At 38.0% G+C, this 26,316-nt stretch overlaps 1 protein-coding gene across 2 annotated transcripts in view; it reads left to right on the forward strand.

Annotated features, from left to right (window-relative positions):
- The window catches only part of PTGER3 (prostaglandin E receptor 3), a 250,471-nt gene extending 224,382 nt beyond the window's left edge, over positions 1 to 26,089 (forward strand). The window contains exon 3 of one of the 2 annotated variants that reach the window (XM_043460975.1): positions 25,613 to 26,089. In XM_043460975.1, the coding sequence (XP_043316910.1) occupies positions 25,613 to 25,651 (39 nt within the window). In that variant the 3' untranslated portion in view covers positions 25,652 to 26,089. Of the gene's footprint in view, positions 1 to 7,450; positions 8,233 to 25,612 lie in introns of those variants that run through there. The other variant, XM_043460976.1, reaches the window with a different exon arrangement.
- The last annotated feature ends 227 nt before the right edge of the window (positions 26,090 to 26,316 follow it).

Consider the following 26,316-nt stretch of genomic DNA (forward strand, 5'->3'; position numbering starts at 1 on the left):
CTGAGATGGGAGCCTAGGCTTCCACCCTTGCCAGGATGTAATAAGGCACTATCAGTGTGGTAGTGGAAGCCCGGTAGAGAAGTGGAACTCTCATCCTCACTCAGCAGTCAGAAGCCTCTCCCTACAGCGTCAGTGGAGGCCACCGAGGGATTCCCATCTGGCAGCAATGAAGTGATACTGGAGAAGGCTGAGTGGGGAACTTTCACTACCAGCCAGCGCTAAGATAGCTTCCTTCCTGTAGTGTCAGTGGAGGTCAAAACCTAGTGAAAGTCAAGTGGGAAGCAGTGGCACCCCTTCCATACCCAATGAGGAAACTGTCATGGAGACTGAGTGGGGACCCTGAAATCTCACCTCCGTTCAGCAGTAATGAGGCAGCCCTGAGGTATATGGGGACCTGGACCTTTATCCCCTCTGGCAGTAGTGAGGAAGTATCCCCCTCAATGACACAGTATCAGGGAGGGCAGATACAAGAGATTTAGATGTGGCCTAGAGTCTCACAACATAACACCCAAAATGTCCAGGATAGAATAAAAAAATCACACATTATCCTCAGAACCAGAAAAATCTCGATTTGAGTGAGTAAAGACATTCAGCAAATGCCAGCACTAATATGACCCAGATGTTGAAATTATGTCACAGGATTTTGAAGGAGCCATTATGAAAATGTCTCAATGAGCAACTATAAATACACTTGAAACAAATGAAAAAATGGAAAGCATCAGCTCAGAAATGGAAAATATAAAGAAGAGCCAAGTAGAAATTTAAAAACAAAAAATAATTGAAGTAAAAAGCTCAGTGGGTGTCTCAGAAGTGGAATGGAGAGGACAACTCTAGAAAATGAAAAACAGAGAAAACAACTTGAAAGCAACAAGAGAGAAATGACACTTTACCTACCAACTCAAAGACCACTTTGAATGATCATGGATTTCTCATCCTCATGGAAGTGAGGAAGAAATGTTAAATTTTCAGACAACGAAAGAAAAGAAACATCAACCCCAAATGCTGTATCTGGCTTCCACAAGTAAATCCTGTATATTCTTCTTAATGAATGTTGAGGGAAAAGACATATTCAGATGAATGAAACCCCTGAGAGAATTTGTCAACAGCAGAACATAAGCTAAAATAATGATTAAAAGAAGTCTTTGAATAAGAAAGGAAATTATGAAGAAGAAATTGTAGAACATAAGAAGAGACAACAACTGTCTGTAAACACAAAAGAGCTGCCTTTTCCTCTTAAACATTCTAAATTTTGTTTAAACAGTTGAAACAAAAAATACATATTCTATTAAGTGACTCTCAATGCCTGTAGAGGAAGGAATTAAAAAATAAAATAAAAGGACTTATACAGAGTCAAGTATAAGTTTGATTTCAATATCAGTAAATCTTTGTGCTTATGGAAGAATTCTATATCTTGACTGTAGTTGTGGCTACAGGAAACTACACATATAGTAAAATAACAGACCTATACACAACATTGTATCAATGTAAATTTCCTGGTTTTGCAACTTTTGTAAATCTTCATTTCAAAATAAATAACAAATAATAGCTTCAAAGGTTTCTTTAATAGGCCATATTCAGAAACATCTTCTGTGAAAAAACATAAAACAGACACACTAGAGTAGGTGTAAAATCAGAGCAGATTTCCTGAGTAACTAATTGAAGTTTTCTTGTCTTTTTTTTATAGTTATTTATGGCCTGTTTGATTTGGAGAATGCAATCCTGTTTTGATGCTAATGTTATTATCAATGTCTTCTCTTTTATGTCTTCAATCATTAACCTGTGTAAAAGCTCATGGGTCCAGACTTGTGGACACAGTGAAGGAAGGAGAGGGTGAGACAAACTGAGAGAGTAGCATTGAAAAATATATACTATCATATGCAAAACAGATAGCTAGTGGGAATTTTCTGTAAAACACAGGGAGCTCAACAACAAAGAGGAGTGGGATGGGGGAGGGGAGGGAGGGAGGGAATATTTGTACACTTATGGCTGATTCACATTGTTGTATGGCAGAAACCAACACACTTTAAAGCAACTATCCTTCAATTAAAAATAAATTTTAAAAAAGATTTTAAAAAAGCTCATGGATCATTTTGACTTGGTCATGACTATAGCTGACAACTTTTTAGCATTCCCTGAAGAAAAAAAAAGGAACACTCAAACATTACTCTCAGCTATCAGAGTATAGCAGCAAATACCTTGGAATTCTGAAAGCACCTTTTTTCTTTTTCAGCAAAGTGAAAAAGAACTAGCACAGGAGTCTCAGGATCTATTAATGGCACAAAAAGATAGTGGCATCTAACTGTGACAGACAAATACATCCAGGCCTTATGCCTTAACTGTGTCTAATTTTCTTATCTACAGGGAAGATCCATCCATATATATATAGGATATATTTTCAGAGTTTCTACAAAGTACAGATCACTCCCTTGGATTTGACCCTATCTTCCCCATGAAGTCCTTTTCGAACTATATGATCTTCTCTACTGGCACAATTGATTTAACTAGTATAGGATTCTCTTTCTTATACTAATTTGAAATTGAGATCCATAGATTCAAACTGGATGAACTTAAGGTCTAATGTTGCCAATTTTCTATATCTATTACTTTTTTCAATTATGAAATATTCCAGACATACAAAAACACCCAATTACTTCTTGTGCTGAGTGGATGTGTTAACATTTCCTATAGTTTTTCAATTTTTTCTAAAATAATTACTAAAACTTATATATATATATATATATATATATATATATATATATATATAAGATTAGAGACTAGTAAAAGAGACATCTGGTTTCCCTGGTGGCTCAGCTGGTAAAGAATCCACCTGTCAAGGAAAGAGATGCAAGAGACACCAGTTCAATCCCTGGGTCTGGAAGATACCCTGGAGAAGAAAATGACCACCCACTCCAGTATTGTTGCCTGGAAAACTCCGTGGACAGAGGAGCCTGGTGGGCTACCTAGATAGAGTCCATGGGGTCGCAAAGTCAGACACAGTCGAGCACACATGCCTCAGTTGGACCACAAGAGATATCAGTCATAAAACAATTACCAAAATTTTGTCATATTCATTGAATCTGTTTTTTATTTATTTTTTAAAATTGTGGTAAAAACATAACATAAAATTTACCATCACAACCATTCTTAAGTGCACAATTTTGTAGTGTTAGCCATATTCCTACTGTTATACAATGAATCTCTGCAAGTTTTTCTTCTGGTAAAACTGAAACTCTATGCTCTTTGAACAATTCATTTTTTCCTTCCCCCAACCTCTGGAAACCACAATTCAACTTTCTGTTTCTATGAGTTTGTCTATTATAAATGCTACATGTAGGTGGAACTATACAGTATTTGTTTTTTTATATCTGGCTAATTTCATTTAGCATGATGTCCTGAAGTTTCATCCATGTTGTAGCGCATGACAGAATTTCCTTCATGAATAACAGTTCAATGTATGTATTATCACAGTTTCTTTATATATTCATTGGCTGATGGACATCTGGGTTACTTCCATTTCTTAGCTGTTATAAGTACTGCTTCAGTGAACACGAGTGTGCAAATTCTCTTTGAAATTGAGTTTTCAATTCTTGTGAATATACACACAGAAGTGGAACTGTTGGATCATATGGTAATTATGTTTTAATTTTTTTGAGGAACCTCCATACTGTTTTCCAAAGTGGCTGCATCATTTTACATTCCCATTAACAGTGTACAAAGCTTCCAGGATCTCCAACATTTGTTATTTTTTGCTATAGTGGCCATCTTAATGGAGGAGGTAATATTTTATTGAAGTTTTCATTTCTCTAATGATTAGTCATCTGGAAGTATTTTTTTCATGTACTTGTGAGCCATCTGTATGTCTTTTTTTGAAGCAATGTCCATTCAAGTCTTTTGCCCATTTTTAAATTTTGTTGCTGTTGTCGTCATTGTTAGAGTTCTTTATACATACTGGATGTAACGCCTTGTCATATATATGACTTGCAAGTATTTTCTCCCACCCGAAGGTTGCCTTTCACTCTGTTGGCTATTTCTTTGATGTATAGATGTTTTTAAATTTGATATAGTTTCATTTGTCTAGATTTGTTCCTGTGTTCTTGGTGTCCTACCAAGAAATCATTGCCAAATCCAATGTCATGAAGCTTTTCTCCTGTGTTTTCTTCTAGTAATTTTTATGGTTTCAGGTCTTACAGTTAGAACTCTAATCCATATTGAGTTAGTTTTTGGTAAATACTGTAAGGTAAAGGTCTGAACTAATTCTTTTGCAGGTAGATATTCAGTTTTCTCAACATCATTTGTTGAAAAAACTGTTTTTTCTCTCATTGTGTCATCTTGTCACTTTTGTTGAAGATTATTTGACCATATGTGCAAGGGTATGTTTCTGGGTTCTCTATTCTATCTCATTAATTTAATATGCCTGTTTTTATGCCAGTACCACACTGTTTTGATGACTGTGGCTTTGTATGAAAGTGAAAGTGTTAGTCATTAGTCGTGTCCAACTCTTTGTGACCCTGTCTATGGGATTCATTAGGCAAGAATACTGGAGTGGGTAGCCATTCCCTTCTCCAGGGGATCTTCCTGACCCAGGGATCAAATCAGGGTCTTCTGCATTGCAGCCAAATTCTTTACTGTCTGAGCCACCAACTTGACCCATTTTATAAACAGTTTTTCTTTTTTCTTCTTGGTGCATTTTACAGCAAATATCACACAGCATAATTTTACCCCTACATGACTCAGTATGGTTCTGAAATTTATGGGCACTTTCTAACAAAATCACAATATTATTCTCATTCATAATAAAATTGGCACTATTTCTTTAGTATCATCTCATACCTAGTCCAAAGTCAAGTGTACAAATTGCCTCCAAAATGTGTTTATTGGTTTTCACCTCAGCTGGTCTCAGCTTGCAGTGAATTGAAGCAGGATTTCGATGCCTGCCAGAGACTGAGGTTGGGCAGCGACAGGGAAGAGGGCTGAATCCTAACCACTAAATCACCAGGGGCAGTGGCCAGGGGCAAGAGGCTGGCCTGTCAGCTGTGTAGAAATTAATTTCCATATAGAGACAGAAAGTAGTGAAACAGTGTTTATTGGGAGAAAAAAAGAGTACAGTAAGTGTGGATAGACACACAGGCGGGTTCAGAGAGAGTTGCATCCTCTTGGTAGTTTGAATTACTTTTATGGGGCATTTCTTCCAAGTTTCCTCTGACCGATTATCTTGCTTTGCCTGGTTCTGAGTTCATATTTGGTATATTTCAGGGTCCTCCCATGTGTGCGTGTGCATGTCTTAATCAAGATGGATTCTATCTAAGAGGCTTATGGGTAGCCGCATCACTTACTATTAGGTGACACCCCCCTCTCTTTTGACCTCCAAGGAAACTTTCTGTGTATATGTAGTCAGGGAGATCTCCTTAACTGAAAATGAGGAATATGTGGACTTTCATCTCTCATCTAAGCAGGACCCAGCCTTTTTTCATCTTGCTTTTATGGAGTTTCTGCTATTATGGAGCTTCTGTCCACAGGGATAGACTATTCAGCCTGGGTCCCATCTATCTCTTGCCTCAGTTTGTTTAAATCAAGATGCAAACAAGGTTCCCACTTTAATTTGATTATGTCTCTAAGTTCCTTTACACTCAGAGAAGTGTCTCACCTCTCTTTTCCCCCTCCAGACATGCCTTGTACAAACTGGATTCTTTGTCCTATAAAATGTCTCACGTTTTGGATTTCTCTCTTTACTTCCTTGTTCTGTCATTTAACTTATAAATGGAAATTAACTGGTAACAGACTTTATTTTCTTGGGCTCCAAAATCACTGTGGACAGTGACTGCAGCCATGAAATTAAAAGATGCTTGCTGCTTGTGAGAAAAGCAATGACAAACCTAGGTAGCATATTAAAAAGCAGAGACATTACTTTGCCTACAAAGGTCCGTATAGTCAAAGTTATGTTTTTTCCAGTTGTGCAGTCACTCAGTCATGTCCAACTCTTTGTGACCCCATGGACAGCAGCATGCCAGGCTTCCCTGTCCTTCACCATCTCCCAGAGCTTGCTCAAACTCATGTCCATAGAGTCAGTGATGTCATCCAACCATCTTGTCCTCTGCCAAACCCTTCTCCTCCTGCCTTCAATCTTTCCCACCATCAAGATCTTTTTTAATGAGTCAGCTCTTTGCATCAGGTGACCAAGTACTGGAGCTTCAGCTCCAGCATCAGTCCTTCCAATGAATATTCAGGGTTGGTTTCCTTTAGATTCGACTGGTTTGATCTCCTTGGAGTCCAAGGGACTCTTGAGAGTCTTCTCCAACCCCACAGTTCAAAAGCATCAGTTCTTTGGTGCTCAGCCTTCTTTATGGTTCAACTCTCACATCCATACATGACTACTGGAAAAACCATAGCTTTGACTATATGGACCTTTGTCAGCAAAGTAATGTTTCTGTTTTTTAATATGCTGTCTAGGTTGGTCATAGTTTTTCTTCCAAGGAGCAAATGTCTTTTAATTTCACGGCTGTAGTCACTATCTGCAGTGATTTTGGAGCCCAAGAAAATAAAGTCTGTCACCAGTTAACTTCCATTTATAAGTTAAATGACAGAGTAAAGAAGTAAAGAGAGAAATACAGAATGTGAAAGTTGGACAGTCTAAAAGGCTGAGTGCCCAAGAGTTGATGCCGTAGAACTGTGGTGCTGGAGAAGACTCTTGAGAGTCCTTTGGACAGCAAGGAGATCAGACCAGTCAGTCCTAAAGAAAATCAACCCTGAATATTCCTTGGAAGGACTGATACTGAAGCTGAAGCTCCAATAGTCTGGCCACCTGATGAGAAAAACTGACTCATTGGAAAATGCCCTGATGCTGGGAAAGACTGAAGGCAGGAGAAGAAAGGGACAATAGAGGATGAAACGGTTGGATGGCATCACTGGTTCAATGGACATGAGTTTGAGCAGACTCTGGGAGATGGTGAAGGACATTTGGAGTCATGCTGCAGACCATGGGGTCGCAAAGAGTCAGACAGGAAAGCAACTGAACAACAACTGGTGACTTAATTATATGGTCATTTAATTACAAATTGAAATGAGCTCAGAACTTTGATTTTGTAATGCTTGCATGCCATTGTTTAGATTCATTTACAAATTGCAAACCCTGGGGTTTTTCCATTTCACTGCTCATTCTCAGATCTGCTTCCAGGTTTCTACCCAAAATACACAGTGTTCTCTTTCCTCAGAAGTGGATATTTATTGACAAATTATTTCAACCTGGAGTTTGTGGGGTACCAAGTTGTCCCCATTCATTTCTCACTATTCCTGCCACTGAACTTTGATTGTGTTATTGGTCTACTGCATGCAGGTGATTTATCATTTGTATTCATACTCTGAAGTTTATGGAAATATCTTACCTTCTAGTTTTATTTTGACACTGTCAATGTGTTTCTCATTTTCTATCCTGATTGATTCATTTATTTTTCAGGAGGAATTTTTGGGAGGTTAAAAACCAATCTTGCTGTCAAGATCACATTATTGGAAGTTCTTCAACTTTCTTTTTGTTAAAGAAAGAAAATACTACAATAACACCCCACATCCCAACCCATTCCATTTTCTCTCCTATACCCATTTCCAAAGGTAACCCCATCCAGAGGTTGCTATGTCCTAGAACTATGCATGCTTTGTACTTTTACTACACGTATATGCATCCATTAAATATGTATATTTTTCTGTGAGTTTACAATATCTACATATCTGTTTTCACATTATATGTATGACTTGCTACTTGGTTTTCTTTTCTCAAAGTTGTATTTCTCGATATTTATCCATGTTGAAACATGAAGCTCTAAAATGTTACTTTTAACTGCTGTAGTGTATACTATAGTTTGAAGAAAACATAATTTGTCAGTCCCTTGCCAAGGGAAAATTATTTCATTTCACTGTAAAAAAAAATCATCTGTATACATGTTTACTTGTGCACATCTGCATGAGTTTCTCTAAGATAGATACCTAGGGGTGAAAGTGCTGGATTAATGGGCACATGCATCTTCTATGATCGCATTTATGAAGATTTCCCTCATGTGTGTCCATACTGATGTTTGTGATATTTTAATTTTTCACATCCTTGTAGGTATGAAATGGTATCTTATTGCTAATTTATTTTACATTTTCCTGATCAAGATATGAGGTTGAGAATCTTTCCAAATATTACTGATACTTTAGTTTTCTTCCATGATGTCCAGCAATAAAATTGACAATTTCACATGAGTTATGTGTCAATTTCTTAATGGCTTGTGAGAGTTTTTAAAATATGTTCTGGATAATAATGCTTTTTTAGTGTTTTTATTGAATACAACAGATTATTCTAAAGTCTTCTGTGTATCCTCTCTCTCTTTGTAACTCTAACTGTGCTGCTATCTTTGTCTTTATCTCAAAAACCCCTTCTCTCCCTACAGCTCAGAGTCTGCCCATGGAAACATCTTTGAAAACAGGGAGCATACTAACTTTTTCATTTTCCCAGATCTCCATCTCTAAACTCCTGTCACTTCCAGGACCATCACTTAAATTTCTTAATGGAACATCTTTTCTTTCTGAAGCATTGACTCTCATGCAAACAGATGTTAAGAGCAGAAGTATTCTGCCTTTATGACAACCTAATTGTCAGGATCATATTCTTTATTAATGACAAATAGTGTTTTTCCTTTTTCCTGCATGTCTCTTATGCTTTTCCTCTTTCTGGACCTTTCCTGTTCCATGTCTTTATCAGAATCTTGCAAGTCTGGTAAATGCAGTAAACAAAATGTTAGGTGTGTGATAAATTATGATAAGGATGATATGAAAAAGAAATTCTAGTTATTTTATATACATAGACCATGTAATGATATGAGAATTTTATATTATTGCAAAATGAAACAGTTGAGGTGACAATGTCAATATTGAAATGGGTTGATATCATAATGAGTCTGGAAAAAAAATAAGTTTCTAAGATATGCCAGATCATATTATCACATTGCCTCCATACACAATACTGATAATGCATAAATTCCTCTAGAAGATTCCATAAGCTTGTAAGTCTGAGCAAGGCTGTTTTAATACTGACATCTAGTTAAAATATACAGATGAGAGACTTTCTTTGTTTTCTCTCACTTTTCTTTTTGTTTGGCTCTTCTCTTAATATAAATTAGAGAAATAAAGGCATGTGTAAATGCTTAGTTAATAATTTGGATCACAATTTAAACTTTTCATTATTTTTCATTTTATTTTTAAACATAGACATCTTTTTGGTTTCATGAATAAAGCCTCCAATTTTGTTTTTTTCTTACTGAAGTTCTTAAAGAACTAATATTTTAACATTTGAGAATATAAGACCAAAGACGATGATAACATTCAACTGTTACTGTATTTCATAATCTAGAACAATTTTCTTTTTATAGGCAAATGCATGGAACAGTCAGGAGGGTGGATTACAATAATATTTGTGGAAGAGACAACCGACTTGAGATAATGTATCCAGTCCAAGTTTGAATCCAATATGATTTTTTAATCTAAAGCAGAGCTATAGTCTAAAAGCAATGTTTGGATTCTGAATGACTCAGATTTAGACAGAAAAAACACTAGCGTGTGATGTTAAAGATTGTCAAAAATGTAAGTGATTTTATTTGAAAAATGACAAACATTCTTCAGAATTCCAGGCCTCCTAGCTATTTTAATAGAAATATGTTGGAGGAAGGCTTATAAACTCTCTTGTTTTCATTAACTTATACTTGTACCATGTGGGAATTTGCTTTGGAAATTGATAAATTCTTATTCAGCTCAAAAAGTGAAGCCCTAGATTAGGGTTTTTCTCAATGCACAATGCAAAAAGCTAATAATTCTATTTGAAAAAATTCGTTATTATGATTTAATAATAATATTAACTTATTAAAATAATAATCACTATTATTAAAATTCATTATTATTATTTTTTTCATTCTGTTCAGCTTTGTGCTTCATCTGTCCCAAAGTTTTTTGTTCATTTTAATGATAAGCATAGTATTTATACTAGTTTCAGGTTGTAATTTTTACCCTAAATTCTCAATCCCTGATATACAATTGAAACCATTCTTATGAATGGTCAGTATAAGAAGGGGCAGGCAAGCTTCATACTCCATAGTTTTTTCCAAAAGCTTTTATTTCCAAGTAAATTTGGTCTACTTTTATCTGCTACTAATTTAGCACCATGAGCTTAATATCATTTATTTAACCAGCCAGTTCATAAATATTTGTATTAAGTCCTTGTATACACTAGGCAATAATTTACTTATGACTCAAGTTTTGAATTCTTTCTTCCTTAAATTAACAAAATTTAGAACTTGTGTTTTTATCCTCAAATATTCTAATAATTTATCTCTTAAAAAAACAAACGACCCTATACTAATGAGATGACTAAAATTCCTAACAACTGTCATTGTTGTCTGACCATACTTCTTAGAACTATAATAAGTGGCAGTTTTTCTAGTTGTGGCACTTCACACACATCAATTATTCTTGTGAAAACCCTACAGACTCTTACTGAGAAATAGCAGTGCCTCCTCCAACATTCCCGAAGGAGTATAGCCTGTGACTTTGCAGTAGACCCTAGGACAGACAGCAGTGCCAAGAACAAACACCAGTGTGCGGGCCCACGTTCTGGAAGGTTCTGGGAGAGAGAAGTCATTGAGTAGAAAATAAGATGATCTACGTTTCCTTCCAATCCAGCCAAGACTGCTCAATAGGTCCACAAACAGAAAAGAAACCGAAATCAATATTTATTTAGCTCCTCCAATGTCTGAGTACCAACTTGGACCCATTCTGCTAAGTTTTAGTGCTTAAAAGCCACATGACCTGGGACAAAAATGTCTCAGCACTGTACTTTTCTCATCTATAAAATGAAGACAACAACATATATTTTTCAGAATTCTCTACCATAATTCAATACATTTGTTCTTACAAAGTGCTTAGAATAGTGTCTGGCCCGAAGTGAGCATTCCATAAATATTTGCAGCTATTATTATCATCACTTCTGTCATTAATAAAAGGGGTCACACACCAATAGGACATGTTACAGCAGAACTTCAGCAAACATTCTGTTGATTTAGCTATTCTGATCATTTGGGACATGAAATCTTCATCAGAATTATGTGCAAGATCTTATTAAGCTCAGGTACTTCTCTGGAACAACACCAGTAGGTTTTATTGTTTTTCCCTGTAGGGTAAGTCTTCCTATTAAATCTAATCATGACTCATGAGGAGCCAGAGGTTTATAAACAGTGCTTTTTAGATGCCCAGGAGTTTCAAAGGGGGCCTTGATCTGTGGTCATCTTGAGGTGTCAAAATGGGCATGCTTTCCTCCCCAGATGACTCATGTCTTCTACCTGGAGGCAGGGTTGCTTATGACCTTGACAACTTCAGCCCAACTGACTGCTCCCAGTAGTTCCATGCTGGGAAGAGGAAGCTGGTGTTATCAGATGACTGCTCAGGAATGTGACCCAAAGGAGACCTTGACTGGGACAAGGAGACTGGTCGTATAGCTCTCTTTGGCTGGTTGGTTTACACAGTGACTGCAACTCTTGATGTCTATGAGCAATACTGAGGTCACCTTCAACAGTTTCTCTTCCTGTAAACAAGGCAAGGAGTGCTGTGAAATAAGCAAATGAGTGACAAGTGGGAGTCACCATCATTTCCGATCCCATTAGCCAATATGACACTATGTGCTAGCCCTGGACCTGGGTTTTAGTAACCCTTAGATATTTTTGGCTGCTTTGTTTAAAAACTGAACTTGAAAGCCATGAATACTAGTGAGGGTGGGTGGTGTAGCTGAGAGATTTCAGGATTTGAAGGGATCAAATCTCAGCCCCATTACTTAATAGCTTTGTAGCCTTGGTCTTATAACCTATCTATGTGTTATCACCCTAATTTGTAAAATGGTGATTATAATAATGACCTCAATAGATTTATGAAAGTGAAGTGAAGTGAAGTGAAAGTCACTCAGTCGTGTCCAACTCTTTGTGACCCCATGGACTATATACAGTTTATGGAATTCTGCAGGCCAGAATACTGGAGTGGGTAGCTGCTTCCTTCTCCAAGGGATCTTCCCAATCCAGGGATCAAACCCAGGTTTCCCACATTGTATGTGGATTCTTTGCCAGCTGAGCCACAAGGGAAGCCCAGATTTATGCAAAGATGAAATTAAAAAGCATAAGGTCTGTACTCAGTAGTTATTGGTTCCTTTTTCATTATGTTGTAAGATAATTGTATCCAATCCTTCCATCCACAGGATTGTGTCGAGTGTTAGAAGACATTCACATATTCACATTGGGGTCTATCACTCCATCCACTCTAACCATCCTTGTTGTTCAAACATAGTAGACATTCTTCTGATTGAGGGCAATGAATTCAGCTGTCCTCCCTCCCTGAATGCCTTTTCTCTCAACTATGTGTATGGGCTGACTTTTTTAATCTTCTTCAACTGTGCTCAAATGTCTTCTCACTGTGGCTTATCTTGATCACCTCATTTAAAACCACAACCTCTACATTGTTCCTCACTGCCCCCTCATGACGCTATTACCAATTCTCCCAACCAGGCTCCTTTCATTTTTTAAGTACATTTATCACAGTATTCTTGCCTGGAGAACCCCACAGAGCCTGGCGTTCCACAATCCATGGGGTCACAAAGAGTCAGACACAACTTAGCAACTGAACAGCTGCAGCAGCACTCTATAAAATCTACTTTTTATTCCCCTACTAGAATGCATAACCCACAAAAGCTAAAATCTTTATTTAAATCACTGATGCAGCCCAACGTTTGATCTATCCCAATGTTTCCATGTGCATAGTTAGGGCACAGTGTAAGTATTTTTGGATGAAGGCACCCAAGCATTTCAGACTAATCAAACCATAGAACTGACTCAGGGATGAGCTGGGCCCTGAATTACCATGCTTTTTTCACCACATTCTGAGAGCCTGGAGTGTAAGAAGGATGAAATGTATAATGGAATGGATGAAAAAGTCAGTTCAAATATAATGCAGCTCCCCAAGAGGGCTGGGACTTACTCAGGCTTAAGGAAAATCCATTATCATTATTCTCTTCTTTCTGAATATGACAACCAAACCAAACATACTGGCTTAGGATTTTTTTTCTATATTTGGCTTATGTCATATAACCAGAAGGTCAAGAAAATGTGGAGAATATTAACTACAGCCCCCAAATTTTGATATAATCATGGTGAATATATGTGTTCACTGAGTCATTAAGTTTGAATGTTGACATTTAAATTAACACTCAGTTCAGTTCAGTTCAGTCACTCAGTCATGTCTGACTCTTTGCGACCCCCATGAACCACAGCACTCCAGGCCTCCCTGTCCATCACCAACTCCCAGAGTCCACCCAAACCCATGCCCATTGAATCGGTGATGTCATCCAACCATCTCATCCTCTGTTGGTCCCTTCTCCTCCTGCCCTCAATCTTTCCCAGTATCAGGGTCTTTTCAAATGAGTCAACTCTTTGCATCAGGTGGCCAAAGTATTGGAGTTTCAGCTTCAACATCCGTCCTTCCAGTGAACACCCAGGACTGATCTTATTTAGGATGGACTAGTTGGATCTCCTTGCAACCCAAGGGACTCTCAAGAGTCTCCAACACCACAGTTCAAAAGCATCAATTCTTCAGCACTCAGCTTTCTTTATAGTCCAACTCTCACATCCATACATGACCACTGGAAAAACCATAGCCTTGACTAGATGGAACTTTGTTGGCAAAGTAATGTCTCTGCTTTTTAATATGCTGTCTAGGTTGGTCATAATTTTCCTTCCAAGGAGTAAGCACTAGAATAATGTAAATCATTTTGTAATAAAAGAGTAATACAATGAGATAATCAGTTGTTAGTTCCATATTGCTAACCATGTCATTTGAGCTTGGTTGATCAGAACATTGGTACCTATTCCAATGGAGTGATCGACCTACCTCACCCAAGGGAAGAGACACAATTGATTAAGCCCCTCTTAAGAATCTATACTTTGTTCTTAGACTTTTCTGCCCTATATAGTATTAAGAACGCATCACCTAATACAACTTTAAGGAAGTGTAACACCCTCTTAAAATTTAACAGGTGACAACATGCTCAGAGAATTTCTATAGAGTCAAATTCAAAAATGAAGAATAACTATACTTGAGTTACTAGGAGGAATGCAAATCATTAGACATAAGATAAAGAGAAATGCATGTTATAAATAAAGAAAAGAATGTGTATAGAAATCATAGAAAATTTTTGTCAAGAGAGATGAAATTCAGTTGTACTCTGTTATCACCTGACCTTTCCCTCCCTCTACTTTTAGCAATTAAAATGATGGTCTTCCCCATGAGCTCTCTCTATAATGGGTAGCTTAAGATATATTAATCTTATTATATACAACTGCTATACTCAATCATCTGTACTTAAAGTATTAATCATGCAAAGGTTTTATGTGATGCTACCATCTGATCTTGCCTCATAACAATGCATTTAGCAATTAAGTAAGCCTTTTTGTTGTCTCTGGATACTAACACATTTAAGGATTTCACAGGCTGAATTGAAGATGCCCTAGGGAAGCACTGAATCTGCATATATTCTAACCTCATCACTAACATAGTTATTCACTTATCTGATCACATAGGGTTAAAGAAACATGCAATAATTCTCTGGAACAATTTGAGGACAAAGGTGTAAATCAGTCATTACAGTAAATAATGTATGTCCTCAAAACTGTCTTTTAATGTGTGCAACAGCCATTATGTGCTCAAAACTCAAAAACTGTATTTTAAAGTTATGGCTCCCAGGTGGCAGATAAAGCCACCAGCTTATTCATGATTCATTCTAACCTCTTTCCATAAGACTGCAACTGGGAACATGAACAGGGAATAAGGAAGCTGACCCAGACTGTATCACTGTAGATTATTCAGCTGAAAATATTTCATAAAGGCCTCTAGAGATCAAGAAGAAATCAAAATATAAGACCATAAGCCCAGTAGTATATTGTGAAAGCATGGCTAAGCAAAGATGGGGTGACACTATAAAGAGGTTCTATGTCAATCAAAAGAGATGAAAAGCTATCTGCTTCCAAGACTCTGATGAGGTGAATATCACAGAATGAGAAATGTATTGAATGGTTAGTGCTAGCTTTTGAGGACAAGTAAGACAACCCCAGCAATTTTACAAAAGATATAAATGGGTTCAGGAAAGTCATATAATGTGTTCTTAATCCACAATTAGTTGATACCAAAGAATATGCCAGAAAAACAGAATATAGTATCTTTGCCATTAAATTATATCTGTCTTATTAGGTTCAACTAATAATTTGGGTGTTAGGTGGGTTGATACCAAGTAATTAATAGGTGAATTTTTATGCTACTTTGTCATTGCCTTTGCTTGGAATAGTAATAATTATGATGTCATTTTTATTTCAATCAGAGCATTACTGTTTCCAGGCATATATTCTTCTGCATAGACTCAGGTATTTGTACAAACAGATTACAAAACAGAGGCCCCAGGGCCTCTTCCTGTTCAGCTACCTTGATTTCTACCCTCAATTAACCACAGGGAGGTAAGTACACAGCCCTGAGAAAGAAGCCAACCAAGGGCCCACCATCACCAGTGTGATTTTAGACACTGAACACTGGCACAGACTTTAATTCAATCACTTGGAGAAGCAGTAAAAATATGGATCCAGATTACTAGTCACCTACTAGTCACCAAACACATGGTTCTGGTCACACAGTGAAAACTCACAAACTGTAAAGTCACAGTTGAGACTGCTGCAGCCAATTAATCAACAACACCCAGACAGTTACGGTCAAGAGTCATCCAGCAGTCAACTCTTACCCAAGGCCTTAGAGGTCATTAATGGCTGACCCAGACAAGAACCAAACTTTCTTCATGTAACAACAGGACTCTTTCCAGCCATTCTTTAATCATGAGAATTGTGGTGCTCTGAAAGAGATTTTTTTGTACATATTTTATATCTTTATATGAAAATACATAATATTACTTGCTTACAAATATTGTATATATTTTTCTGAGTTCTAGGTAGCCCACCAGGCTCCTCAGTCCATGGAATTCTCCAAGCAAGAATACTGGAGTGGCTAACCATTCCTTTCTCCAGGAGATCTTCCCTACCCAGGGATCAAATCCACATCTCTTGCATCTCCTGCATTGCAGACAGATTCTTCACCATCTGAGCCACCATGAAAGCTACAAAATTGGTTTAAACTAGATCATTTTTGTGTGCTCAGTCATGCCCAACTCTTTGCAACCCCATAAACTGTAGCCCACCAGGCTCCTCTTGCATGGAATTTCCTTGACAAGAATACTGAAGTGGGTTGCCATTTTTTTCTCCAGGGGATCTTTCTGACCCAGGGATAGAACCTGTGTCTCTTGCGTCTCTTGCACTGGCAGGCAGATTGTTTACCACTTGTGCCACCTGGGATACTACTCACATTTAAGTAAACTTGCACTATGAACTCTGGTTGAAATTTCAAAGACCTTGGTTTACTTTGAAACTGTAAGCTGTTTACAAATCTTAAAAGTCCTGAGCTAGACTTTCTTTTGTTTGTTTACTTAAGAGGACAAATAGCCCTAAACCTCAAGCTGTTAATGCTGAGGATATAAATCAAGGTCATAGAAAATACCAAATGACCACAACTTCAGCCAGTAGCAAATTTCATATGCTGGAGTGGCTGAAAAGCTTAAAAGTAAATATAAGGCAAGAAAGAGAGAGGATAAGAAAGAAGAAAAGTTGAGGAGATAAATTTTTCCTGTAAAGCTCCTCTGAATTACCTTTTTTTTTTTTTTTTTAAATGACAGATGCTGACTTATATAGGTAAGCCAGAATGACTGAGTTAATCTTTCAAAAAACTGCTTATGTATCCAGATGCTATTTTTTACCCTCAGAAGAGCAGTTTGAAGCACTTAGCACTCAACCAGGAGGTAGTTTTGCTGAAAGGTACATACTTTCTTCACATTTGCATACATACTGGACTGTGGTCCCAGCTACAGTTCCAGAGTGCCTTTCACTCAGGATATTTCTACCCTTCTGTACTGTTTATAGCATCATAGAAAGATTTACAAGATGTACTCTCCTGGCTGTGTCAAGACTTATTGGAAGATCCAACTCAGCAGATTGTAAACGGTAGCTTCTTTTTTTTTGTTTTTATTTTCTGTTGCATAACCACAGGCAACTCAGACAGAATGAACTTGCTGGTTGTTCCTATAGGACTTTTAGTATTCCCATTTAAAATAGGACACATTTAAGAGTAAGACCGCTTCAAAATGGTTGTAATCTAGCTGGTTGAACAAAAGGCCTTTAATCCACCTAAATCAATGCACATCAGTGGTTTCTGAGCTCAAATTCCAAGCAACTGGAAAATGTATACATGACAAGTCAGTGACCAGAAACAATTCTGGGAGAACTGATTACTGCGGTGATAGCTGTGATAAATACAAGAGCTCTTAGGGAAAAGGTTTCAAAGTCTTATAAAACCACTAATGATATAATGATATTTTGTTTTGTTTAATTACCAGTCATAATGCAATGTAATTAAACCCAGTGGCAGGAGGATAACAGTACCAAGATACAGACAATTAGGTTAGTCACAGCACATGTAAGATATATTTAGGCACCACATAAATCTTCTGATAGGAAGGACCTAAGCATTTTTCTTACATTTATCAGAATAAAAAGTTCAAAGTTTCTATATTTTCAGCAATAGGATAAACTGCCAATGACAGTGTTTCTAAACATTGGATACTAACATTAACTGACCTTTACAGAATTGGATTTGAAAGTCTAAGCATTATTTCCTCTAGTTCAGATGCTTAAGAGAAACTCTGGGTGAGAAATAAGAAAAATATTAAAGAGTAAACATGTTCTTTTAAAAATTGACTTGTAGCTCATTATATATTCTAGGTAATAATAACTTTTTGGATATATAATGCAACTATTTACTCCCAGGTCTGCAGCTTCACTTTTTTTCCTTGTTTATAACTATTTTTGACAGGCAAATTTTAAAATTTTAATTGCAACACATTTATCAATTTTCTCATATGGCTCACACTTTGTATCATATTTAAGAATACGTAGCCTGCCATGTTGCAACCATATTTTCTTCTAATAAAGATTTATTTTTCATACTGAAGTTTTCAGTCTCTCTTAGGTTCATTTTTATGTTTTGGGTGAAGTTGAGACTAAATTTACAGTATGTGAACCGTAACTTCCAGATGTTCAAGCTAGATTTAGAAAAGACAGAGGAACCAGAGATCAAAATACCAACATCCACTGGAACATCAAAAAAGCAAGAGAGTTCCAGAAAACTATCTACTTCCTCTTTATTGACTATGCCAAAGCCTTTGACTGTGTGGACCACAGCAAACTCTGGAAAATTCTGAAAGAAATGGGAATACCAGACCACCTGACCTGTCTCTTGAGAAATCTGTATGCAGGTCAGGAAGCAACAGTTATAACTGGCCATGGAACAACAGACTGGTTCCAAATAGGGAAAGGAGTACATCAAGGCTGTATATTGTCACCCTGCTTATTTAACTTATACGCAGAGTACATCGTGAGAAATGCTAGACTGAATGTAGCATAAGCTGGAATCAAGATTGCCAGGAGAAATATCAATAACCTCAGGTATGCAGATGATACCACCCTTATGGCAGAAAGTGAAAAAGAACTAAAGAGCCTCTTGATGAAAGTGAAAAGAGGAGAGTGAAAAAATTGGCTTAAAGCTCAACATTCAGAAAACTAAGATCATGGCATCTGGTCCAATCACTTCATGGCAAGTAGATGGAGAAACAGTGGAAACAGACAGTATTTTTGGGGGCTTCAAAATCACTGCAGATGGTGATTGCAGCCATTAAATTAATAGGCATTTGCTCTGTGAAAGAAAAGCTATGACCAACCTAGATAGCATATCATTACTTTGCCAGCAAAGGTCCATCTAGTCAAGGCTATGGTTTTTCAAGTAGTCATGTATGGATGTGAGAGTTGGACTGTAAAGAAAGCTGAGCGCTGAAGAATTGATGCTTTTGAACTGTGGTGTTGGGGAAGACTCTTGAGAGTCCCTTGGGCTGCAAGGAGATCCAACCAGTCCATCCTAAAGGATATCAGTCCTGAATATTCATTGGAAGGGCTGATGCTGAAGCTGAAACTCCAGGACTTTGGCCACCTGATGTGAAGAACCAACTCATTGGAAAAGACCCTGATGCTGGGAAAGATTGAAGGCAGGAGGAGAAGGGGATGACAGAGGATGAGATGATTGGATGGCATCACCGACTCAACGGACATGAGTTTGAGTAAACTCAGGGAGTTGGTGATGGACAGGGAAGCCTGGTGTGCTGCAGTCCATGGGGTTGCAGAGTCGGACACGACTGAGCGACTGAACTGAACTGAACTGGAACCATTTACTTTTCCAAGGAAATCCACTGACTCAACACTACTTTTTTAAATAGACTGTCTTTTTCTTACTGTTTTTAAATATATAAATGTTTATCATTTATATATCCTTTATATATTTAATAGCATTTATATAATTAGATGCTGTATTGTTACAAATTTATATTTCTATGTCATTTTTATATCATCTATATCATTGCTATCAAGTCCTTATACATTCATGTATGTACTTTACAATTTTTTCATTTATATATCATCTATGTCATTGATATCAAGTCCTTATACATTCACATATGTACTTTACAATTTTTTTCTCCATTACATGTCTATTTTTTTCTTTACTATATAACTGCTTTAATTTCTATAATTGTATAAAAAAATCTTGATATCCGGTAGCCAGCCATTCTTCAAATGTGTCTTGACTTTTCTTATTCTTTTGGTCTTCTGTATTATTTTAGAACTAGATTTTTTCCAATTTCCTACTGTTTTCCAGTCTTTCCTGAGGAGCTCTTTTGAACATTAGGATCTTCCTTCAACACTCCTGTAGTTTACAATGGTGTTTTAGTCTTGATTCCAGCTTATGCAGAATCTCGAGATCAACCAGAGAGGCAACGAGAACATTCTCAGGTCCTTCCTGGGGATGCACAAAACATTGCCAAGTGTGTATGGCCTTCTAGATCCCCAGAAATATGTCAGAGCTTTTCAAAGCCCACTGTGGGCTTCTCATTTCCCATATTTTTTTTTAAGTATTTTAGCCAACTTTTTGCCTGCCCCTACTGGAACCAATGCCTATGGATGGCATCTGTGAGAGGTGCTGCTGATTGTAGTAAGGATAGGCATCTCCTTACTGAGGGAGGCTGTAACTGAATCAGAAGTTGGTCATCTCACAGCACAACAAGGCAATACTTGGGAGATGAGGTGTTGAGGCAAGAAATAGCAGCTTTATTTAGAAAACCAGCCATTTGAGAAGATAGTGGGCTAGCACTCTAGAGTATCATCTTATGGTGGTCTGGATGTCAGTTTAACAGAGAGAGGAAGGTGAGGAGTTAAAGTAAAAAGGCCATAAATCTTGTAAAATATCTCCCGGATTGGCCTGTTTCAGGGAAAGGATGTGTTAATTTCTTCCTTTCTGCAGCCCTTCACAAGTGGACAGGTCAGAATGTCTCCTTGTGTGCTGAACAAAAGCACTTTAGTTTAACATTCAGGCAGGAGGGGCAGGATTCCCTGAGGCAGGCCATTATGTGTGTTTACAGCTATAGACAGCGTCTTTCCAGTGATTATAGGAACAAAAGCAACGGATAGCAAATGTTAAAGTAAAACAAACAGATCCAACACAGTCAGGTTCTGCTCTTCCCTGATATAAGACTTGACTCAGGTCAAGCCACAATAAACTTTCTCAGGGAGCTACCATGCAGGTCATCTAATGAAAATTCTCTGGAGATAAAGCTTTTGGGGGAGTTTCAACCTCTTTCCCTTCCTTCCAGTAGCTGCTAGGCTTAAGTTTTAACAGTTACCATGTTTCTGAGGTTGCTGGTTTTTTAAACTACTGAGACGCTGAGGAGAGAGGAATGAATGGAAAAGGACAAGTTAAAACACCACAAAGCTTGCTGTTCTTATTCCAAGTCAGTTGCTTTTCTTGAATGAATTCTCCTCACACTGCTGCCAGGCTTTGGTTTATTCAGTTCAGTGTCAGTTCAGTCGCTCAGTCGTGTCCGACTCTTCATGACCCCATGAATCGCAGCACGCCAGGCCTCCCTGTCCATCACAAGCTCCCGGAGTTTACTCAAGTTCATGCCCATCGAGTCAGTGATGCCATCCAGCCATCTCATCCTCTGTCGTCCCCTTCTCCTCCTACCCCCAATCCCTCCCAGCATCAGGGTCTTTTCCAACGAGTCAACTCCTCACATGAGGTGGCCAAAGTATTGGAGTTTCAGCTTCAGCATCAGTCCTTCCAATGAACACCCAGGACTGATCTCCTTTAGGATGGGCTGATTGGATCTCCTTGCAGCCCAAGGTACTCTCAAGAGTCTTCTCCAACACCATAGTTCAAAAGCATCAATTCTTCGGCACTCAGCTTTCTTCACGGTCCAACTCTCACATCCTTACATGATCACTGGAAAAACCATAGCCTTGACTAAATGGACTTTTGTTGGCAAAGTAATGTCTCTGCTTTTTAATATGCTATCTAGGTTGTTCATAACTTTCCTTCCAAGGAGTAACTGTCTTTTAATTTCATGGCTGCAGTCACCATCTGCAGTGATTTTGGAGTCCCCCAAAATAAAGTCTGACACTGTTTCCACTGTCTCCCGATCTATTTCCCATGAGGTGATGAGACCAGATGCCATGATCTTAGTTTTCTGAATGTTAAGCTTTAAGCCAACTTTTTCACTCTCCTCTTTCACTTTCATCAAGAGGCTTTTTAGTTCCTCTTCACTTTCTGCCATCAGGGTAGTGTCATCTGCATATCTGAGGTTATTGATATTTCTCCCAGCAATCTTGATGCCAGCTTGTGCTTCTTCCAGCCCAGCGTTTCTCATGATGCACTCTGCATATAAGTTAAATAAGTAGGGTGAAAATATACAGCCTTGATGTACTCCATTTCCTATTTGGAACCAGTCTGTTGTTTCATGTCCAGTTCTAACTTGCTTCCTGACCTGCATACAGATTTCTCAAGAGGCTGGTCAGGTGGTCTGGTATTCCCATCTCCTTCAGAATTCTCCACAGTTTATTGTGATCCACACAGTTGAAGGCTTTGGCGTAGTCAATAAAGCAGAAATAGATGTTTTTCTGGAACTCTCTTGCTTTTTTGATGATCCAGAGGATATTGGCAACTTGATCTCTGGTTCCTCTGCCTTTTCTAAAACCAGCTTGAACATCTGGAAGTTCTCGGTTCACATATTGCTAAAGCCTGGCTTGGAGAATTTTGAGCATTACTTTACTAGCATGTGAGATGAGTGCAACTGTGCGATAGTTTGAGCATTCTTTGGCATTGCCTTTCTTAGGGATTGGAATGAAAACTGACCTTTTCCAGCCCTGTGGCCACTGCTGAGTTTTCCAAATTTGCTGGCATATTGAGTGCAGCACTTTCACAGCATCATCTTTCAGGATTTGAAATAGCTCAATTCGAATTCCATCACATCCACTAGCTTTGTTCATTATTAAGAGTTTTTAAAAAGCTGATTTTGATAATTTTTGCCAAAATTCTTGCTGTTTTATGGAAGAATGGATTTTCAGCTGCCTTAACTCTGTGTTATGATGTTTGTGTTTCCACATTCATATGTTAAACTCCTATCCACACCCCCTCCCCCCACACACACACCATGTAATGGTATTAAAAGCTAGAGACTTTGAGAGGTAATTAGGTTTAGATGAGGTCTTGATGATGGAGCCCCCACTATGAGATCAGTGTCCTCATAAGAAGACATATCAGAGAACTTGCTTCCTTGTGTATGAGGACACAGCAAGAAAATGGACACTTAGAGAGTTCCCACCAGAACCTGACCATGCTGGCATCTTGATCCTGGACTTCACAGCCTACAGAAGTGTGATTAAATAGATGTCTCTTGCTTAAGCCACCCAGTCTATGGTATTTTATTACAGTAGCCAATCACTCTATAAGTTCTTCCCTATTTTTCCATTTTAACTGTCATAAGGGCTTCCCTGATAGCTCAGTTAGTAAAGAATCTGCCTGCAATGCAGAAGACCTGGGTCTGATACCTGGGTTGGGACAAAGATCCTCTGGAGAAGGGAAAGGCTACCTGCTCCAGTATTCTGGCCTGGAGAATTCCTTGGGGTCCCAAAAAGTCAGACATGACTGAGTGACTATCACTTCACTTCACTTTAAGAGCTTCATTTAGGGGGAAATTTCTTCTCATGCTCTTTGCCCATTCTATTGTAATATTAGATCTATTTAATATTAGATGAAAAATAGTCTTTGGAGCTTAGCCTTTCTCTCTTTGTGCCTGTAGTTCTTAAGTTCTTGGTCAACTTTCAACAGAGACACTGCCTCCTCCAAGGAGACTTTTCTAAGTCCCTATTTTCCTCCTTCTGGGATGGGTTAAGTGTCTTCCTCTATGCTGTTTCTTTATATTCTCATAATGTCCATGCACATCTTTGTTATGGAATTAATGAGATACATACTCACTCCAGTATTCTTGCCTGGGAAATTCCATGGACAGAGGAGCCTGGAGGACTAGTCCATTGCAAAAGAGTCAGACACAACTTAGCAAGTAAACAACAAGAATTTAGGATACACTGTACTGTAAGGGTTAAGTTTTCCACTATTTATACCACTGGCCTGTGGTAAACTCTTGCAAGCATAGACTGTGTTCTATATCTATGCTAACACAAATGGCTTCTGGTAAAATCAACAGATTTTCCTTGAAAAAAAAAAAAATGAATAAATGGTATCAATTGAAATTTCACCTGGTTTGGACAACAGAGAGAAAGAAATCAGGGGAAAAATTTAAGCATCATTGCCATTCTGGGACTTATTAAAAATAAATACTCTATAATGATCTTAAATAGAAACACCTAGATATAATTCAATAATGCTTTTTTAAAATAATGTTTTTATTTTGAATACTCTTATTCTGCTTTAATATTAAATTTGACTCTCATCATTGGATGTTCAAAAGCTTTGCCTTGTATATAGTTCTCAGTCATTGCTAAGTCGCTTCAGTCATGTCCGACTCTGTGCGACCCCATAGACGGCAGCCCACCAGGCTCCCCATACATGGGATTCTCCAGGCAAGAACACTGGGTTGCCATTTCCTTCTCCAATGCATGAAAGTGAAAAGTGAAAGTGAAGTCGCTCAGTCATGTCAGACTCCCAGCGACCCCATGGACTGCAGCCCACCAGGCTCCTCCATCCATAGGACCCTCCAGGCAATAGTACTCTTATTTGCTTTTTCCAACAAATCAATTTATACGAAACCTACAAAATATCTGCTAATCCCAGGAGGTTCTGAAAGTATCAACACTTGTTATTTGCACTTGAAAAAAATTACTTTCTGTTGCATGCACCTGGCCTTAGCTGTCACAAGAGAGGTTATGACCACTGGATACACATTAACAACCTCAACAGACCTAGGACAATGAATCTCCAAATAAAGATTTCTCAGGAAGCTAAATTGTACCCCAATAGATAGCTAATAAATGAAATGATTTCCTTGGTAACAACTATAGACTTTTGCATTTTGAATCAGACTCACATCTCAGCATCAGATGTATTAAGCCATATCTTTCTAAAGAATTAAAGCATTTTTTATGGTGAATAATCCTTTTTTTTGTCACTTTTTATTTTGTATTGGGATATCGCCTATTAGAGCTTCCCAGGAGGTGCTATTGGCAAAGAACCTGCCTGCCAATGCAGGAGACACAGGAGACCTGGGTTTGATCCCTGGGTTGGGAAGATCCCCAGGAGGAGGGCATGGCAACCCACTCCAGTATTCTTGCCTGGAGAATCCCATGAACAGAGGAGTCTGGCAGTCCACGGGGTCGCAGAGTCAGACACGACTGAAATGACTTAGCACACATGCGCATAGCTGATTAACAATGTTGTGATAGTTTCAAATGAACAGTAAAGGGACTCAGCCATATATATATTAAAAAAAATTTTTTAATATCCAGAGGGAATCTTTACATTTTTCCAATAAAAATATTGAGAGTTTTAAAATAGCTTCTGAGAAACAAAAATGATCATGAAGTCTCACATTGAGCCTCTACTGAACTGTGTCAAAATCATTTTGGAATAAGCCAAGATATGAATAAACATACGAATACATCGACTATAAGAAAGGCAGGAAATTGTGGTAGAGCAGAAACGACTGGATATACTGGCATGAATAAGAAGTGCTAATCGATGCCTGGAATGCAGCTAGAATATCTATAAAAATTTATCAGTAAACTACACATGCAAAGAAGACAATCATTTTAAGACTCAAATTTGCAAAGTCAATAGGCCTAGAGCACTTATGAATCTTTTATTAATCCAGTCTAAGACAACATGTATAATATTGACAAATGCTTTTGCAGTCCATGTTAATTTAATGAGCTCATCTTGAAGAATCCTCATTGATTACTTAGAGTACTCAAGCCTCCCTTTAACTTTTTGATTCTTAGCAACGTGGCTTTTGCATTGTCTATTTATGGTTAGACATGACATTGAAGTATTTCAAACTTGTCATTTCATTCTCCCTCAGGGCCAAAAGGAAATCACTGTAAGCATCAGAACTATCTGAATTCACCAGCCCCATGGAACGGGGCACCACAGCTGAGAAAGCAATTGTTTTGGCTGGAAGATCTGACTGCTGTTCCCTGGTGGCTCAGATGGTAAAGAATCTGCCTGCAATGCAGGAGACCTAGGTTCAATTCCTGGGTCAGGAAGACCTCCTGGAGAAGGGAATGGCAACCCACTCAAGTATTCTTGCCTGGAGAATCCCATGGACAGAGGAGCCTGGCAGTCTACAGTCCGTGGGGTCACAAATAATTGGACAAGACTGAGCGACTCACACTGCTACTAACTACTAGTTTATAACTGCTGTGCTACTGGGTTATAGCACAGCTCAACAATGAGGAAAAGAATACAAAATCTGCTTTTGTACTCAACATACTCAGTTGCTACAGAATAAAATCTCTATTTATTCTCACTTTCCAGGGGGGATTTCAAAGTTTTGATTTTCATAGAAAGGAAATGCTGTAAATGTTTAATTGTGTTAATAAATAGGAATGATTATATTCTAGTTAATGCTAAATTATGAAGTTTGACATCTCATTACTGGTATCAACATGTGTGATATAATCACAAGCTTACCTTCAGATAATATGATCTTTATTGAGCATGAGTAATCTTGCCTCATTCCCCAACTCTCCAAAGCAAACAAAATTCCTGTTCAAAGGGCTGAAA

Source organism: Cervus canadensis, chromosome 2 (genome assembly GCF_019320065.1).
Source record: "Cervus canadensis isolate Bull #8, Minnesota chromosome 2, ASM1932006v1, whole genome shotgun sequence".
Lineage (NCBI taxonomy): Eukaryota > Metazoa > Chordata > Mammalia > Artiodactyla > Cervidae > Cervus > Cervus canadensis.